This window comes from Schistocerca gregaria, chromosome 2, assembly GCF_023897955.1.
Source record: "Schistocerca gregaria isolate iqSchGreg1 chromosome 2, iqSchGreg1.2, whole genome shotgun sequence".
In the NCBI taxonomy this organism is placed as follows: Eukaryota; Metazoa; Arthropoda; class Insecta; order Orthoptera; family Acrididae; genus Schistocerca; species Schistocerca gregaria.
In genome coordinates, this window is record NC_064921.1 from 503,876,226 (window position 1) to 503,896,193 (window position 19,968).

A 19,968-nucleotide genomic window follows, 5' to 3' on the forward strand; every position below is an offset into this window, starting at 1 on the left:
GTTTAGAAATCACAATGGCAACACCCCATCCCATAAAGCAATCCTGCATAATTGGGAGAGATGTTCAGGCAATGTCAGAGATACGCCATTTATTAGGGATAAGAAAATGTGAGACAAAAGATGCTACTCTCACTCAATAAATTGAAATCCATTTGAAACACAGCAGTTGAACTTCAAGTACCTCAATCAATGATGCATAATCACATTAAAATATATTTGAAAATTTCAGGATCTAGACCAATGTTTGTGAATGAACTACCTGACAATGACATGCAGTAGTGAGTTGTAGCCTGTCATGCTTTGATGGTACAATTTCCAAATGCTGTGTCTTACTCAAGAGTGCTATTTTCTATTGAAGAGCAATATATCACAGTTCACACAGGATGAATGTTGTTTTATTGTGTAAGGAAAATCTCTAACTGGTTCAAGAGATGAAAAGAAACCTGACATATGTCCTTACGTTAGCCAGGATGTAATCATGTTACCTGTTTGGACCACATTTTTCTATGGGTACACAATTGCTTTTTTGAAACTGTTGCAGATATGCTCAATGACAATGGAATCGTGGACTACATGTGGTAGAATTCCAGTGCACTTTACCACTCAAGTGTGCGAGTTCCTTGATAAGCGTTTTCAAGGTCACTGCATTGATCATTCTTCAGCAACATCTCCAGCCTCATTGAAATGACCGCCACGAAGCCTGGATCTCACCACACCAGTCAGTTTAATATAGCATTCAATGCCAGTGATTAATAAACAATCATGTGGATGGGCTGAAGTAGATTTTTAAAGGATATTTCCCAATATGCCCTTGGCAGGAGGACATTGAGATACAATGACCTCTATGTAAGATGCAATAGTGCAGATCAGTTGGATACATAGTATTTATATGTACGTATTTCAGAAGGATGTAGGTTGCAGTAAGTACTGGGAGATGAAGAAGCTTGCACACGATAGGGTATCATGAAGAGCTGCATCAAACCAGTCTCAGGACTGAAGACAACTACAACAACAACAACAACAACAACAACAACAACAACACTTCAGTATACTGATTTGACCAACACTCAATATTTGTGACATGAACTTCTGAAAGTGTGCATCACAAACCAGCAACACAGCTCATTTCATGTATTATGTTACTCTCTCCCTGTTTTCTATTGAACTGTTTCATAATGGTGTACTTTCCCACTGTGCGCATACAGTGGTCAATGCTATTTATATTTCACACATCAATGCTGTGGTGCATCAACTGCTTATTCTAGATGACAAAAACATTATTGTCTGGTCTATAAGTAATGACACTAACTCAACTAAACTAAAAAATAAAATTTACCACTCACATCATGTGGATGTTACACTAACATTCAAGTTTATTCATAAAAGGAAACAAATTTAATTCTGCATACCAAACCATTCAGCTGGTTTATCACATTTTTTTTAAAAAAAAAAGCATGCTTTTTTGCAGAATACATATACATTTAGTCCAAGTTAAAATTACATGCCAGGCAGGGACTCAAATTCAGTTCCTCGATTTTAAATGGCATTGGGCAACCAATGTTGTCTATACCATCACGTAACACTGCCATTATTTCTAAATCATTCTTCTGTATCAGGAACCCGACTTTGGAACAATCTCCCTCAAAATATCTGAGAAATTAAATTCCTTCCAAACATCAAAAGATAGCTATACCTTCTACCACAATACCCACCTGTCCCATACACTAACCACCAGCTCACAGTTGCCAATTCGCCCCTCACCTACAATTTTTGCCTCCTACAAGTTTGCAGAGTTCTTTATTTAAATTATGTTTCTTTCCTAACAGCAACTGTTGCTTTCATTTCAATCTTCTCGTCTTTCTTTACACCTTCTGCTTCTATAATACTAAATATGGATTCAAAAGTGCTAAACTAGTCTATGTCATTCTTAATGCACTTTACGGCTACTACTACTTCTATTAGTATTATTCTTATCGTCATCATCATCATCATCATCATCATCATCATCATCATCATTATCATTACTGCTGTGAATGTTTTGTACTATCTTTAGTATGTGTACTTCCTGGTCAGATGTAAGGAGGGCGTTAAGATCCTAATCTGGTCAGTCTAAATAAGAAATAAATAAATAATTACATATATAGAGCCACCCATTCATGTCTCACTGACATATTTAAAATATCTATATCTACACCTACATAGATACTCTGTAAGCCACTGCACAGTGCCGGGCTGAGGGTATCCTGTACCACTACTAGACATTTCCTTTCCTGTTCCACTTGCAAATAGTACAAGGGAAAATCAACTATCTATGTCTATGAGTCCTAATTTCTCAAACCTTATCTCCACTGTCCTTACACGCAATGTCTCCATGTTGTTCAAAGCTACAGGTAACAAATCTAGCAGCCCGCCTCTGAACTGCTTCAATGTCTTCCTTCAAACTGACCTGAAACGGATCCCAAACACTCAAGCAGTACTCAAGAATAAATTGCACCAGCATCCTATAAGTGGTCTCCTTTACAGATGAACCACTCTTTCCTCATCAACAAACAACCAAAGATTACTGCCCACCCTGTCCACCAAATCATTTTATCACACTTCCCTGGGGCACACCTGATGATACCCTTGTCTCTGACGAATATTCGTCGTCAGTGACAACATACTGCGATCTATTACTTATGAAGTTTTCGTGCCACTCACTTATCTGTGAACTTATTCTGTATGTTGCAATGGGGCACCGTGTCAAATGCTTTCCAGAAATCTAGAAATATGGAATCTGTGTGTTGCCCTTCATCCATAGTTTACTGTGTACTATGTGAGAAAAGCGCAAGCCGAGTTTTGTACAAATGATGCTTTCTAATACCTTGCTCATTTGTGGACATAAGCTTCTCAGTCTCAAGAAAGTTATACATTCAAACTGAGAATATGTTCAAGGATTCTGCAGAAAACTGAAGTTAGGGATATTGGACTGTGATTTTGAGGTCCATTCTTTAATCCTCCTTGTATACTGAAGTCACCTGTACTTTTTTCCAGTCCCTTGGGACTTTGTGCTGGGTGAGATATTCACGATAAATGCAAGCTACGTAAGGGGTCAGTGACGTAGGGTTGTTGTTGTTGTTGTTGTTGTTGTTGTTGTCTTCAGTCCTGAGACTGGTTTGATGCAGCTCTCCATGCTACTCTAACCTGTGCAAGCTTCTTGATCTCCCAGTACCTACAGCAACCTACATCCTTCTGAATCTGCTTAGTGTATTCATTTCTTGGTCTCCCTCTACGACTTTTACCCTCCAATGCTAAATTTGTGATCCCTTGACGCCTCAAAACATGTCCTACCAACCGATCCCTTCTTCTAGTCAAGTTGTGCCACAAACTTCTCTTCTCCCCAATCCTATTCAATACCTCCTCATTAGTTACGTGATCTATCCACCTTATCTTCAGCATTCTTCTGTAGAACCACATTTCGAAAGCTTCTATTCCCTTCTTGTCCAAACTAGTTATCGTCCATGTTTCACTTCCATACATGGATACACTCCAAACAAATACTTTCAGAAACGACTTCCTGATACATAAATCTATATTCGATGTTAACAACTTTCTCTTTTTCAGAAACACTTTCCTTGCCATTGCCAGTCTACATTTTATATCCTCTCTACTTCGACCATCATCAGTTATTTTACTTCCTAAATAGCAAAACTCCTGTACTACTTTAAGTGTCTCATTTCCTAATCTAATTCCCTCAGCATCACCCGACTTCATTCGACTACATTCCATTATCCTCGTTTTGCTTTTGTTGATGTTCATCTTATATCCTCCTTTCAAGGCACTGTCCATTCCGTTCAACTGCTCTTCCAAGTCCTTTGCCGTCTCTGACAGAATTACAATGTCATCGGCGAACCTCAAAGTTTTTACTTCTTCTCCATGAATTTTAATACCTACTCCAAATTTTTCTTTTGTTTCCTTTACTGCTTGCTCAATATACAGATTGAATAACATCGGGGGAGAGGCTACAACCCTGTCTCACTCCTTTCCCAACCACTGCTTCCCTTTCATGCCCCTCGACTCTTATGACTGCAATCTGGTTTCTGTACAAATTGTAAATAGCCTTTCGCTCTCTGTATTTTACCCCTGCCACCTTCAGAATTTGAAAGAGAGTATTCCAGTCAACATTGTCAAAAGCTTTATCTAAGTCTACAAATGCTAGAAACGTAGGTTTGCCTTTTCTTAATCTTTCTTCTAAGATAAGTCGTAAGGTCAGTATCGCCTCACGTGTTCCAACATTTCTACGGAATCCAAATTGATCCTTCCCGAGGTCCGCATCTACCAGTTTTGCCATTCGTCTGTAAAGAATTCGCATTAGTATTTTGCGGCTGTGACAAATTAAACTGATAGTTCGGTAATTTTCACATCTGTCAGCACCTGCTTTCTTTGGAATTGGAATTATTATATTCTTCTTGAAGTCTGACGGTATTTCGCCTGTCTCATACATCTTGCTCACCAGCTGGTAGAGTTTTGTCATGACTGGCTCTCCCAAGACCGTCAGTAGTTCTAATGGAATGTTGTCTACTCTGGGGGCCTTGTTTCGACTCAGGTCTTTCAGTGCTCTGTCAAACTCTTCATGCAGTATCTTATCTCCCATTTCGTCTTCATCTACATCTTCTTCCATTTCCATAATATTGTCCTCAAGTACATCGCTCTTGTATAAACCTTCTATATACTATTTCCACCTCTCTGCCTTCCCTTCTTTGCTTAAAACTGGGTTGCCATCTGAGCTCTTGATATTCATACACGTTGTTCTCTTCTCTCCAAAGGTCTCTTTAATTTTCCTGTAGGCAGTCTATCTTACCCCTAGTGAGATAAGCTTCTACATCCTTATATTTGTCCTCTAGCCATCCCTGCTTAGCCATTTTGCACTTCCTGTCGATCTCGTTTTTGAGACATATGTATTCCTTTTTGCCTGCTTCATTTACTGCATTTTTATCTTTTCTCCTTTCATCAATTAAATTCAATATTTCTTCTGTTACCCAAGGATTTCTAGCAGCCCTAGTCTTTTTACCTACTTTATCCTCTGCTGCCTTCACAACTTCATCCCTCAGAGCTACCCATTCTTCTTCTACTGTGTTTCTTTCCCCCATTCCTGTCAATTGTTCCCTTATGCTCTCCTTGAAACTCTGTACAACCTCTGGTTCTTTCAGATTATCCAGATCCCATGTCCTTAAATTCCCATCTTTTTGCAGTTCCTTCAGTTTTAAACTACAGGTCACAATCAATAGATTGTGGTCAGAGTCCACATTTGCCCCTGGAAATGTCCTACAATTTAAAACCTGATTCCTAAATCTCTGCCTTACCATTATATAATCTATTTGATACCTTTTAATATCTCCAGGATTCTCCCATGTATACAACCTTCTTTTATGATTCTTGAACCAAGTGTTAGCTATGATTAAGTTATGCTCTGCGCAAAATTCTACCAGACGGCTTCCTCTTTCATTTCTTAGCCCCAATCCATAATCACCTACTATGTTTCCTTCTCTCCCTTTTCCGACTGACGAATTCCAGTCACCCATGACTATTAAATTTTCGTCTCCCTTCACTACCTGAATAATTTCTTTTTTCTCATCATACATTTCATGAATTTCTTCATCATCTGCAGAGCTAGTTGGCATATAAACTTGTACTACTGTAGTAGGCATGGGCTTTGTGTCTATCTTGGCCACAATATTGCGTTCACTATGCTGTTTGTAGTAGCTTACCCGCACTCCTATTTTTTATTCATTATTAAACCTACTCCTGCATTACCCCTATTTGATTTTGTATTTATAACCCTGTATTCACCTGACCAGAAGTCTTGTTCCTCCTGCCACCGAACCTCACTAATTCCCACTATATCTAACTTTAACCTATCCATTTCCCTTTTTTAATTTTCTAACCTACCTGCCCGATTAAGGGATCTGACATTCCACGCTCCGATCCGTAGAACGCCAGTTTTCTTTCTCCTGATAACGACGTCCTCCTGAGTCGTCCCCACTCGGAGATCCGAATGGGGGACTATTTTACCCAAGAGGACGCCATCTTCATTTAATCATACAGTAAAGCTGCATGTCCTCGGGAAAAATTACGGCTGTAGTTTCCCCTTGCTTTCAGCCGTTCGCAGTACCAGCACAGCAAGGCCGTTTTGGTTAATGTTGCAAGGCCAGATCAGTCAATCATCCAGACTGTTGCCCCTGCAACTACTGAAAAGGCTGCTGCCCCTCTTCAGGAACCACAAGTTTGTCTGGCCTCTCAACAGATACCCCTCCGTTGTGGTTGCACCTACGGTACGGCCATCTGTATCACTGAGGCACGCAAGCCTCCCCACCAACGGCAAGGTCCATGGTTCATTGGGGAGGGGGATAGGGTACTTTTGTAAAATTGAACTGTGATTCCATCTGGATCTGGTGATTTATTTGTTTTCAAATCTTTCAGTTGTTTCTACACCAGGAATGCTTATTAATATGTCATCCACACGAGAGTCTGTCCGATAGTCAAATGACGGTATGTTCGTACAATTCTCCTGTGCAAACGGTTTCTTCAATGCGGAATTTAAAACTTTGGCTTTTTTGCTATCTTCTACTGCCATACTAGACTGGTCAACAAGTGACTGAATGGAAGCCACAGACCTGCTTACCAATATTACATAGGACCAAAATTTTCTCTGGTTTTCTGCCAGATCTTTTGCTAAGGCATGACAGTGTAGTAGTTGTAGGCTTTGCTTGTAGATCTTTTCACACATGCATGAATCTCTACAACCTTTGCTCATCTTCATTTGTGTGTTCTCTTTTGAATACATTAAGAAATAAATAACAATTGGAATTGCACAGGAATGTTGATGGGTGGTATCATTCTGTTGCAGGATAATGTGTGCTCACATGCTGCCAACACTGCCTGTGGCACAGAAATTTCGCTGTGAAGCCCTTCCAAATCCTTCATACAGTCCCAATCCCTCCCCACACTATTTCCATATTTTTTTGGAGCCTCAAAGAAAGACATTTTTGGCCATCAATCTGTCTCAGATGAAGAGGTGCACATCTGTGTACAATCATGGTCCTGTAGGCAACTGTGAACATTTCTCCGTGAACATTTCTTCATGAAGCATTGATCATCTTGAATGAGATTTTCACTCTGCAGCGGACTGTGCGCTGATATGAAACTTCCTGGCAGATTAAAACTGTGTGCCAGACCGAGACTCGAACTCGGGACCTTTGCCTTTCGCGGGCAAGTGCTCTTCCATCTGAGCTACCAAAGCACGACTCATGCCCTGTCCTCACAGCTTTACTTCTGCCAGTATCTCGTCTCCTACCTTCCAAACTTTACAGAAGCTCTCCTGCAAGCTTCTGTAAAGTTTTGAAGGTAGGAGACGAGATACTGGCTCTCCTGCAAGCTTCTGTAAAGTTTTGAAGGTACGAGACTAGATACTGGCAGAAGTAAAGATGCGAGGACCGGGCGTGAGTCGTGCTTCGGTAGCTGAGATGGTAGAGCACTTGCCTGCGAAAGGAAAAGGTCCCGAGTTCGAGTCTCGGTCAGGCACACAGTTTTAATCTGTCAGGAAGTTTCATTGACCATCTTGTCTCACAGTGGGATAAACGTATTAACCATTATGGTGATTACTTTTGGGGTAATAAACTGTTTATCTACTTTTTGCCATCTGTCTCTTTTTCATTTCACTGCCCTTTACATTTTATTCTCATCCCATTAACTGTTTCTGAAGAGCTTGATCTGGATTTCCACACAAAATGTATTGCCTAGCTTCCTGTTCATAATCCTCCGTATTATTAAATATGTACTGGTTATATTTTATTTCTTGTTGCACCACATTGTTAACATTTGGACAATATCCAGCTAAGAAATTCAAGAAATTCACATGAGGGGGAGAGGGGGTACGGAGGAGGGGGAGAGATAGAGAGAGAGTGTTACACTGTCCCAGCACTGCATTCCCACTGGCAGAAGGGGTTGTGCTGGGTGAAGCTGGTGAGAGGATACAGGAGATGGAGGGGTGGATGGGAAGATAGTTGAGGGGATAGTGAGAGAGAGGTAGCAAGATAATGGAATAGGAATATGACAAAGGTGAGCTTGCCCTGGCAAAGGTAGAGGCAGTTGTGTGTGATGCATGATGAAGTGGAGGAGTGTGGGGATAAAACTGAGAAAGAGGGAGACTGCAGAGTGGGCGTGTAGATTGGTGGGCTGATATAAAAGGCATAATGTGTTTTGGTCCTATGTCATTCTATTCTCATTCCTTCAGTCTCAATACTTCTGACAACAATTTCACCTGACTTACCTTAGCCCACAGAGCAACGTTCCTGACCACTAACTTTCATCTCACTGTTTGCTCCATATAAATATCTCTCCATATCAAGTCCACTAACCATCAACAGCATCTATATTTTGAAAGCTGCCATCTCAACCACACTAAAAAGTCTCCAAGCAGTTGGCCACATGTGGACAGCGCATCTGCAGTGATGAGTAATCCCTTGCTCAACGTGCTGGAGGTCTTACTGAGGCTCACAGACAGGCACTAGCATCCAAACCTTGTCTGTAAACAGATCTTTGGTGCTAATCAATATCAACCCCTTCAGCCTCCCACAACCACCATAAATCAACTGCAAAAGAGCACCTCTCTCAGTACTCAGTAGCATGCTGGTTTGGAACTTTACCACATCTTTTACCAGGAATTTGACAACTTATCATCATATGTGGATGTGAGGCCCATCTTACCCACAATCCTGTCCACCTTTCCAATATGACAATCAACGTCACAAAATACTCTGTGAAATATTTTGGCCCATCCTTAAGCAACAGCTACTTTCAATTCATTGTGCCGCAAGTCACATCTCTGTGGAAGATGCGAGTGCAAGATGTGTTCTATCCACCCATGCAGCACACACCTTTCCAGTTTAGTATGATGATGACGATGATTATTGGTTTTGTGGGGGCACTCGACTGCAAGGTTATCAGCGCCCATACAAGTTCCCAACCTTTGCTCAGTCCAGTCTTGCCACTTTCATGAATGATGATGAAATGATGAGGACAACATAAACACCCAGACCCCGGGTGGAGAAAATCCCAAACCCAGCCAGGAATTGAACCTGGGACACCGTGATCCACAGGCAGGAACACCAGCCACGAGCTGCGGACAGTTCCAGTCCAGTCACATGCATATCCCACCTCCCTTCCCCTCCTCAATTACTCTATCACCTCGCACTATCACCCCAGTATGCACTTTAATATTATTTACTTCCAAAGAATGGTGCTGTCAAACACTCAACTGGGACACATCTGATCAGGATACAATGTAGTTACTATCCCAGGAGAGGCACTCCAGGTGGAGGTGTGCTGTTAGCAAAGGCACTAGTGTCGATCATCTGCTGCCATAGCACATTGATGCCAAATTTTGCTGCACTGTCCTAATGGATAAGTTTATCGTAAGTCCCGCATAGAATTCTGCAGTTATTTCATGCAGTGTTGCTTGTCTGTCATCACTACACAAACACCGCTGCTCTCAGTCATAAAGTGAAGGCTGCCGGCCACTGTGTTGACCATGGTGAGAGATAATGCCTGAAATCTGTTATTCCCAGCACACTCATGACAATAGGGATCTCGGAATATTGAGTCACCTAACAACTGAAATGGAATGTCCCATGAGTCTAGCTCCAATTACCATTTTGTATTCAAGATCTGTTAATTCCCGTTGTGTGGGCTCAATCACATCAGAAACCTTTTCACATTAATCAACTGAGGACAAATGAAAGCTCCACCAGTGCACAGCCTTTTTACATCTTGTGTACATAATACTACCGCCATCAGTATACGTGCCTATTGCTATCCCATAACTTTTTTCACCTCAGTGCAAATCACTTTTTCCTACCACTTCCTCTCCGGCAACTAAAGTGGCACTCGAAAGATCACCACAAGCTGTTAAAGCAGGGTAACATCAGTTTCTTGCATGGTCCATTTTGTCTTTGCCCAGATATTTTCAATTGGGCTAATCTCTGGTGTAGGAGGAAGCCAGTCCATAAATATCATTGTTCTGCAAGCCACTCCAGGGCAATAGCTGATATATGCAGGTGTCCCAGGAGAAATGTCAAATTCAAGGATATGACAGGAACGATCATTCAAAACAAGGCTAGCAAATGTGAGCATTAACTCAAATATCTTAAGAGCTATGAACACTTCTTTATCTTTGAGGCTCTTAAACAAATCTCTTCTACTGCAAGCTCTTCGCTTTCATATTTTTGGAGTATGTAGTATGGACCAAAACAAGAAAAAAATTGTCTAGTAAATATGGGCTCTAAAATGCATACCTTAAGAGCTATGAGCACTTGTTCAGTAAATTAGATGTGTTTCCCATTAGCACAGATGAGCAAGTACTCATAGACTTTAGGGCCTTTGTTTACTGGACAGGTTTTTCTTGTTTTGCTCCATAGTACCACCTTTCAAAATATGGAAAGCACAGAGCTTGCAGCAGAAATGATTTGTTTCACAGTATTAAAGACGAAGAAGTGCATACAGCTCTTAAGGTATGCATTTTAGAGCTCATGTTTACACGAATTCCGTGCTTTGAATGATCATTCCTGTCATTTCCCTGAATACTGACTATTTCTCCAGGGATGTGCTGTATACCAGAAAATGATCCTGCAGAAAACACATTAATTTTTGAGTTGTATAGCTGTTACACTGACACAATCATAATACTCACAATATGACTACCATCTAGCACATGAAGCCATCAAAGTCTAAGAGAACACATCCAGCACTGAACAGCCCACATCTACTGCAAGATAATGGAATATAATTGGGATGGACACTGACACCGTGTGACCTGTATACCTGTTCTGGCTTATAAATTATTGAGGAAAATCCTAGTTTGACAGAAAGTTTTATGTTCCAAGAGCCACAACTGACATTGTTCTTGGCATATGCTAATCAGTATATTTGATCTTCATCACTAAGCCTCTCACTGAAGGTCATATGTTTGCCAAGTTTAGCTTTCCATAGCCTTTACTACATCGAATTCACTGACTTGAGGATTCAGTAGTATGTTTCATCACATTTAAAAAAGATTTAGCTGTTATGTGTCAGAACATTAATTATCTTAATGCTATTAAACGTTCAGTTTTCATATGCCTATTTGATTCTCTGCTACCTTGATACCATATCCATCATGCAACATGCTCAGCAATGCAATACCATGGCCTGACCTTTGAATATGTCAAATGCTCTTTCATCACAAGAACTGTGACGAGGTCACAAATAGCAGGTTGACAAAGAAGCATGACTCATGAACAAACTGGCTGACTCAAAGCAAGGTGGTGCAGATGACTTTTAATTGTGTATGTGTTCACTAGGGCTCAATAGCATATGTGGTGGGCTTGTAGAAATAACTTACCATGTTAGAGTGTCAAACCACTTAGCACAATACTGCCACCACAACAGCAGAATGTTAACATGATAGGCTACTTTAACTAGGACAAATGTTGAAAAGGATTATGAAACTGCAGCTATAAGAATTACTCAGTGCAACCTGGTTATTGACACAGTTTACCGATCACCATCTGGGAATTTTGAACTTTTCTTAAACAAAATGGAGTCATTGCTAAATAAAGTAAATAAAATGGACTGAGAATTGATAGTCTGTGGTGTCTTCAATATTGATTTCCTCATGAATATTGGAAATAGAGAGACCATTCTGAGCCTTGCAACGTCCTACAATTTAAAGGCTGAAGTAAAAGCAGCTACCTGAGTAACAGAAACTTGGCAAACAGCTCTTGATCAGTTTCTAGTCAAGAAGAGTTTACATAACACCCCACTAAAAATTGTCAATGCATGTTTTAGTGACCATCTTGCTCAAATATTAAGCATAAAAGTACAAGGCAGTATTATTAACGACATGTCTTTCAGAACAGCATATTGAAGTTATAATCAGCATAATGTAAACTACTACAACAACTTATTACAGAAAGAAAAATGGCCAGGAGTGTACAAAATGAACGATATAAATGAAAAATTCAACACTTTCATTGATACATTAATCCATTTCTTTGAACTTGCATTCTCACTGAAAACATTAACCATACGGGTGAACTCTATAACAAACAGCTGGATCACAAAGGGAATAACGGTTTCATGCCAGAAGAAAAGACTACTTCATGAAATATGTAATTCAAAAAATTCCTCACCTGAAATATGCGCATACTATAAAAAATACTCCAAAATATTAAGAAAAGTAATAAAAGCAACAAAAATAATGCATAATGATGAAATCATTTATAATTCAGCTAATAAATTAAAGGCTATGTGGAGTGTTATAAAAAAAGAATGTGGAGAATACAGACAATCTTGCAAAAATAAAACAGAATCACATAAAAATAAAAAATTAAACAAACCCCTTAGAAGTAGTCAACACATTTAACAACTTTTTCACAGATGTTGCTGATAATATGTTACAACCAAACTTTAAGAGCACCCAGGCAAATGAATATAAAATAAGTGCATGTAGAGGATCAATGTACATCAGTTCTCAGAATGAGATTTTCACTCTGCAGCGGAGTGTGCGCTGATATGAAACTTCCTGGCAGATTAAAACTGTGTGCCCGACCGAGACTCGAACTCGGGACCTTTGCCTTTCGCGGGCAAGTGCTCTACCAACTGAGCTACCGAAGCACGACTCACGTCCGGTACTCACAGCTTTACTTCTGCCAGTATCCGTCTCCTACCTTCCAAACTTTACAGAAGTTCTTCTGCGAACCTTGCAGAACTAGCACTCCTGAAAGAGAGGATACTGTGGAGACATGGCTTAGCCACAGCCTGTGGGATGTTTCCAGAATGAGATTTTCACTCTGCAGCGGAGTGTGCGCTGACAGTTTTAATCTGCCAGGAAGTTTCATATCAGCGCACACTCCGCTGCAGAGTGAAAATCTCATTCTGGAAACATCCCCCAGGCTGTGGCTAAGCCATGTCTCCACAGTATCCTCTCTTTCAGGAGTGCTAGTTCTGCAAGGTTCGCAGAAGAACTTCTGTAAAGTTTGGAAGGTAGGAGACGGATACTGGCAGAAGTAAAGCTGTGAGTACCGGACGTGAGTCATGCTTCGGTAGCTCAGTTGGTAGAGCACTTGCCCACGAAAGGCAAAGGTCCCGAGTTCGAGTCTCGGTCGGGCACACAGTTTTAATCTGCCAGGAAGTTTTACATCAGTTCTGTTTCACAAGATGAAGTAGCTAAAGCAATAAAAGGACTAAAAAATTCCAAATCAGCAGGTATTGATGGTATACCTGCAACAATGTTAAAGAAGAGCGCATCAAACCTAACTGAAGTACTCACACACTTATGTGACTGCTCACTCCAGGCAGGCACTTTCCCCGATGTGTTGAAAACATCAAAAGTTATTCCTGTATATAAAAAAGGGGATAAAGACAATGTAAATAACTACAGACCCATCACAATTTCCTCCTGCATCTCTAAAGTACTGGAAAAATTTATGTATAACAAACTTATGAAATTTATAAATAAAAACAGCATCCTATGTAATGAACAACATGGATTCAGAAATAAGAGGTCAACGACAACTGCTGTCTATGAGTGCATCAATTCCATCCTAAATCTGATGGACAAAAAACAGGAAACAATAGGAGTATTTATTGACTTGTCAAAAGCTTTTGACATGGTGGACCACAAAATTCTGCTATCATAGCTCGAAAGATATGGTATTCCAGGTCTGTCCAACAAGTGGATCAGTTCCTTCTGACTAATCGTAAGCAGGCAGTGTGCATCAAGCACACAAATATTGAACTAAAAACTGTATTTAATCACTTATCTGACTACAAACAAATTAAATGTGGTGTACCCCAAATATCAGTAATGAGACCACTTCTGTTTCTTCTGTACATAAATGATCTAAGCTTAAATGTTGATGCACACAAAACAATCACATTTGCAGATGACACCACTATTCTACTAAAAGGAGACGACAATGAACAGTTACAGTAGAGAGTAAACAACTTAGCAGCTGGGCACAGAGTAATCAGCTTGTAATAAACAGTAAGAAAACCATTGCTCTAAAATTACACAATGTTCCTAACAAGGACATGTTTATCCCATCAGTCTCTATCAATGACGTACCAGTTGGAAACAATACTGAAACCAAATTCTTAGGACTTTGGCTGCAGAGTAATGTCAGATGGAATAAGCACATTGAATATCTCGATGCAGAACTGAGCAAAACATGTTACCTTCTTTGTTCATTAAAATCATGCTGTAGTGAGAAAACAGTATTGAATGCATATCATGCGTACTTTCATTCTCGTCTTAGATATGGGGTCATCTTCTGGGGAAACTCTAAAACAACTAATAGTACTTTTAAACTACAAAAAAGGGCCATTAGAATCTTGTTTGGGTGCAAGCCTAGAGACTCTTGTAAACCCCTGTTTAAGAAATCTGGCATTCCTCCATTACCATGCGTATACATTATGGAAACATTTTTGTTCTTTAAATTAAATGTAATAGGTAAGGACTGGAGACTGCAAAAAAACTGTGATATACGTGATCACTTTACCAGACAAAACAGAAACTTACATATGACTCAAATCAGCACAGCACTGTGCCAAAAAGGTACTTTTTACATGGGAGTTAAGCTTTATAACAAACTTCCTGAAAACATAAAAGCTACCACAGAGGTCAATACATTTGGAAAATCTCTAGTCATATCTACAGCATCACTGCTTTTACTCCATTGAAGAATATTTAAATTTATAAAATGTGTTATATAAATACATACATGTAAAGTGTATTATTGTAACCGTAAATATGTATGCCTTGAAATGACTTTCAACCTGTATATTTATAACTTGACTTGTCCAATGTCTTATGCATAAGCTGCTATGTAGACAACAGACCAATAAAAAATACAATACAATACAAAAAAATTATTCCAAAATGAAGTCATACTTTGGGTAAATTGATCTTACCAGGATTATTATTATTATTACTATTATTATTATTATTATTATTATTATTAGAATGGTATTACCGCACCACCAGTACCATCGGCCTTCTGCTACAGAGCCAATGCCTGAGGTGGCTTGGGCAACTGTAGGTGAGTAACTCACTGGCTGTAACAGCACTTCATGCAATCTCAGGCAAACAACCACAATCTTCAGAGCACTTTCTTGTAATACATTTGACATACTTCATTTTACTGAATCAAATACATGTCATCACTGGATAATGGCTTTCCGTTGTTTCATTGCAGATGTTAAGTTCAACATAACATTATTGGATAATGGTTGCAAATTAACTTTACATTTCATGTCATAGCACAACAGATTGCACTTTTAAAATTTGTATAACAACAGCATACTAAAATTAGTAGATGGTACGAACAACAAACATCAATGTATTTTGTAATTGTGTATCAAGTCTAATGCCTAAATGACCTCCACATGTCAAACTCTGCGACTGTGTCAAGGCAGTGATGAAGGAATGAGAACAATGACACAGAAATCTTGGGGGAAAAAACATCCATTCTTTAGCATAATGGTGAAGGAAAAAGTAAAAGGGGGAACAACAGGGCCAAAGACATATGATACAGATTTGGCTGGAAAATTTAATGTATTATGTTGGACATTACTCTAAGAGTAATAATAGCAACAATAAGCCACAAAAAATTCCAGTGAATTAACATTCTGATTAATATTTGTAAAAGCATTAATAAATATGCATCTTACCTGGAATGGTGCTTCCCCAGTGTGTATTGGCATATGGCGTTGAAGTGCCCCCTTTTGGGTGAATGCCTTGTTGCAGTAGGGGCAACAGAAGGGATTTATACCATTATGCATCCCAACATGAATATCTAGTGCTGGTTTGTGTTTATACGCTTGCCCACAAATTTCACAAATGTATGGTCTTTCATCACTGTGAGTTGCAACATGTGATCTATATTCACTCATAGTTCGCCACTTTTTACCACAGATACCACACTCATGTTTTGGTACTTTCGGTGCTGGCTCCCGCTTTCTTTTCTTTTCTTTTCTTGCCCTCTTGTCATCTTTGCTGTCATGATTCTCTTCATTATTTCTTGATCCTTGTGAAGATTTTCCAGTATCAGATAGCTTTGCTTCTTCCTCTTTGCTCTTGTCTTCGGTAATATCTTTTTTAACATCTTCATTTTTAACATTAACAGTTCCATTTTGTTCCGTTTCACTAGATGTAGCTTTGTCTGGTGAGTTGGTTACAGAGTCAAATTTTTGCCCCTCACTACTAAACATACCAAAAATTTCTTCTTCATCCATTTTCCACTCAAAATCATCATCACTACTTGTTGTGTCATTGTCTCTGTGATCATCTACTTCCTTCTTCACTTTATTGTCTCTTTCAACCATCATATTTACCTGGTCAGAAGAAGAGTTTATAAAAGTACCATCCTTACACAAGTCAATTATATTTTCTTCAGTTATATCTTTCCCATGTTTCTTCAGAGCATGAATACCTGCACCTGATTTTGAGCCAAACTTTTTCCCACAATCACGGCACTGATAAGGCTTTGCACCCCCATGGGACAACAAATGCTGTTTTACCTCACAAGGACGACGAAAAAGCCTACCACAAAGTGAGCATGGGTGTATATAACGCCGAACTCGATGAACATCTTTTTCTTGACCACTGGATAACTTGTTAGAAATTTGTTTAGACGTATGTGGTTTTCGTGCTGGTCTTCCTTTTCTCTTACTGTAAGCTCCTGCTTTCCCAGCTGCAACTATTGAAGTTCGAGGGGTAACTTTGCCAGTATCAGTCTGGAAAGGTTTAGAGAAAAACTCATTTCATCTAAAATGTTTTCTATTAAAACATAAATGGAGATAGAAATGTTTGTAGAAAAATGAACACAGACACTACTATGAAAAACACACACACACACACACACACACACACACACACACACACACACACACACACACATGGGAGGGGGGAGGGGAGAGGGGGAGAGATATGCAATGCCCAGTGCCACCACAAAAGCAGACCCTCATGCTATGCTGGAGAGTTCACCTTTGAATCCTAGACAATGCAAATGTTTCCAAGCAAAGAACAGTTACTAATGTTGTAGTGTAATGAGGAAAATATGTATATAATATGGTAACACCCAAAAAAAGTTCATGAAATTTGACGCAACTTGAAAATTTGCCTTTTCCTATGCCCAACTTCTGAAATGCAAAACTTCCTTTCCTGGTGACAATAACAAGAGAGAATAGAAAAAAAAGAGAGAGAGTAGCAGATGGCAATCAGTATACTGTAGTAAGGGATGTACAACATGTGTCGGCAATTATTGGAATCTGAACAATAATGATAACTATATATAGGGTGTTACAAAAAGGTAACAGGAAACATTCATCACACACAAATAAAGAAAAGATGTTATGTGACATGTTTCCGGAAACGATTAATTTCCATGTTAGAGCTCATTTTAGTTTCGTCAGTATGTACTGTACTTCCTCGATTCACCTCCAGTTGTCCCAATTGAAGGAAGGTAATGTTGACTTCGGTGCTTGTGTTGACATGCGACTCATTGCTCTACAGTACTAGCATCCAACACATCAGTACGTAGCATCAACAGGTCAGAGTTCATCACGAATGTGGTTTTGCAGTCAGTGCAATGTTTACAAATGCGAAGTTAGCAGATGCCCACTTGATGTATGGATTAGGACGGGGCAACAGCTGTGGCGTGGTACGTTTGTATTGAGACAGATTTCCAGAACGAAGGTGTCACGACAGGAAGACATTTGAAGCAACTGATCGGCGTCTTAGGGAGCACGGAACATTCCAGCCTATGACTCGCGACTGGGGAAGACCTAGAACAACGAGGACACCTGCAATGGACGAGGCAGTTCTTCGTGCAGTTGACAATAACCCTAATGTCAGCGTCAGAGAAGTTGCTGCTGTACAAGGTAACGTTGACCACGTCACTGTACGGAGAGTGCTACGGGAGAACCAGTTGTTTCCGTACCATGTACAGCGTGTGCCGGCACTATCAGCAGCTGATAGGCTCCAGGGGTACACTTCCGTGAATGGTTCAACCAACAATGTGTCAATCCTCATTTCAGTGCAAATGTTCTCCTTACGAATGAGGCTTCATTCCAACGTGATCAAATTGTAAATTTTCATAATCAACATGTGTGGGCTAACGAGAATCCGCACACAATTGTGCAATCACGTCATTAACACAGATTTTCTGTGAACGTTTGGACAGGCATTGTTGGTGATGTCTTGATTGGGCCCCATGTTCTTCCACCCACGCTCAGTGGAGCACGTTATGATGATTTCATATGGGATACTCTACCTGTGCTGCTAGAACATGTGCCTTTACAAGTACGACACAACATGTGGTTCATGCACGATGGAGCTCCTGCACATTTCAGTCAAAGTGTTCGTACACTTCTCAACAACAGATTCGGTGACCGATGGATTGGTAGAGGCGGATCAATTCCATGGGCTCCACGCTCTTCTAACCTCAACCCTCTTGACTTACATTTATAGGGGATTTGAAAGCTCTTGTCTACGCAACCCCGGTACCAAATGTAGAGACTCTTCGTGCTCGTATTGTGGACGGCTGTGATACAATACGCCATTCTCCAGTGCTGCATCAGCGCATCAGGGATTCCATGCGACGGAGGGTGGATGCATGTATGCTCGCTAACGGAGGACATTTTGAACATTTCCTGTAACAAAGTGTTTGAAGTCACGCTGGTACGTTCTGTTGCTGTGTCTTTCCATTCCATGATTAATGTGATTTGAAGAGAAGTAATAAAATGAGCTCTAACATGGAAAGTAAGCATTTCCGGACACATGTCCACATAACATATCTTCTTTCTTTGTGTGTGAGGAATGTTTCCTGAAAGTTTGGCCATACATTTTTGTAACACCATATTAAAAACAAAGATTCCAAGACTTACCAAGCGGGAAAGCGCCGGTAGACAGGCACAATAAAATAACACACACACAAAATTTCGAGCTTTCACAACCGGCGGTTGCTTCGTCAGGAAAGAGGGAAGGAAAAGGAAAGATGAAAGGATGTGGGTTTTAAGAGAGAGGGTAAGGAGTCATTCCAATCCCAGGAGTGGAAAGACTTACCTTAGGGGGAAAAAAGGATAGGTGTATGCGTGCGCGCGCGCGCGCACACACACACACACACACACACACACACACACACACACACACACACACACATATCCATCCATACATATACAGGCACAAGCAGACATATTTAAAGGCAAAGAGTTTGGGCAGAGATGTCAGTCGGGGCGGAAGTGCAGAGGCAAAGATGATGTTGAATGACAGGTGAGGTATGAGGGGCGGCAACCTGAAATTAGCAGAGGTTGAGGCCTGGTGGGTAACGAGAAGAGAGGATATATTGAAGGGCAAGTTCCCATCTCCGGAGTTCGGTTAGGTTGGTGTTGGTGGGAAGTATCAAGATAACCCGGACGATGTAACACTGCGCAAAGATGTGCTGGCCGTGCACCAAGGCATGTTTAGCCACAGAGTGATCCTCATTACCAACAAACACTGTCTGCCTGTGTCCATTCATGCAAATGGACAGTTTGTTGCTGGTCATTCCCACATTGAAAGCGTGACAGTGTAGGCAGGTCAGTTGGTAAATCACGTTAGTGCTTTCACACATGGCTCTGCCTTTGATCATGTACACGTTCCGGGTTACAGGACTGGAGTAGGTGGTGGTGGGAGGGTGCATAGGACAGGTTTTACACCGGGGGCAGTTACAAGGGTAGGAGCCAGAGGGTAGGGAAGGTGGTTTGGGGATTTCATAGGGATGAACCAAGAGGTTATGAAGGTTAGGTGGACGGCGGAAAGACACTCTTGGTGGAGTGGGGAGGATTTCATGAAGGATGGATCTCATTTCGGGGCAGGATTTTAGGAAGTCGTATCCCTGCTGGAGAGCCACA

General features: G+C 40.5%; 1 protein-coding gene across 1 annotated transcript in view; it reads right to left on the reverse strand.

Moving 5' to 3' along the window:
- Positions 1-19,968, reverse strand: part of LOC126328750 (zinc finger protein 311-like) — a 53,142-nt gene that overhangs the window by 25,792 nt on the left and 7,382 nt on the right. Inside the window, exon 2 of the mRNA XM_049996066.1 lies at positions 15,748-16,812. Within this exon, the coding sequence (XP_049852023.1) occupies positions 15,748-16,812 (1,065 nt within the window). The remainder of the gene's footprint in view (positions 1-15,747; positions 16,813-19,968) is intronic.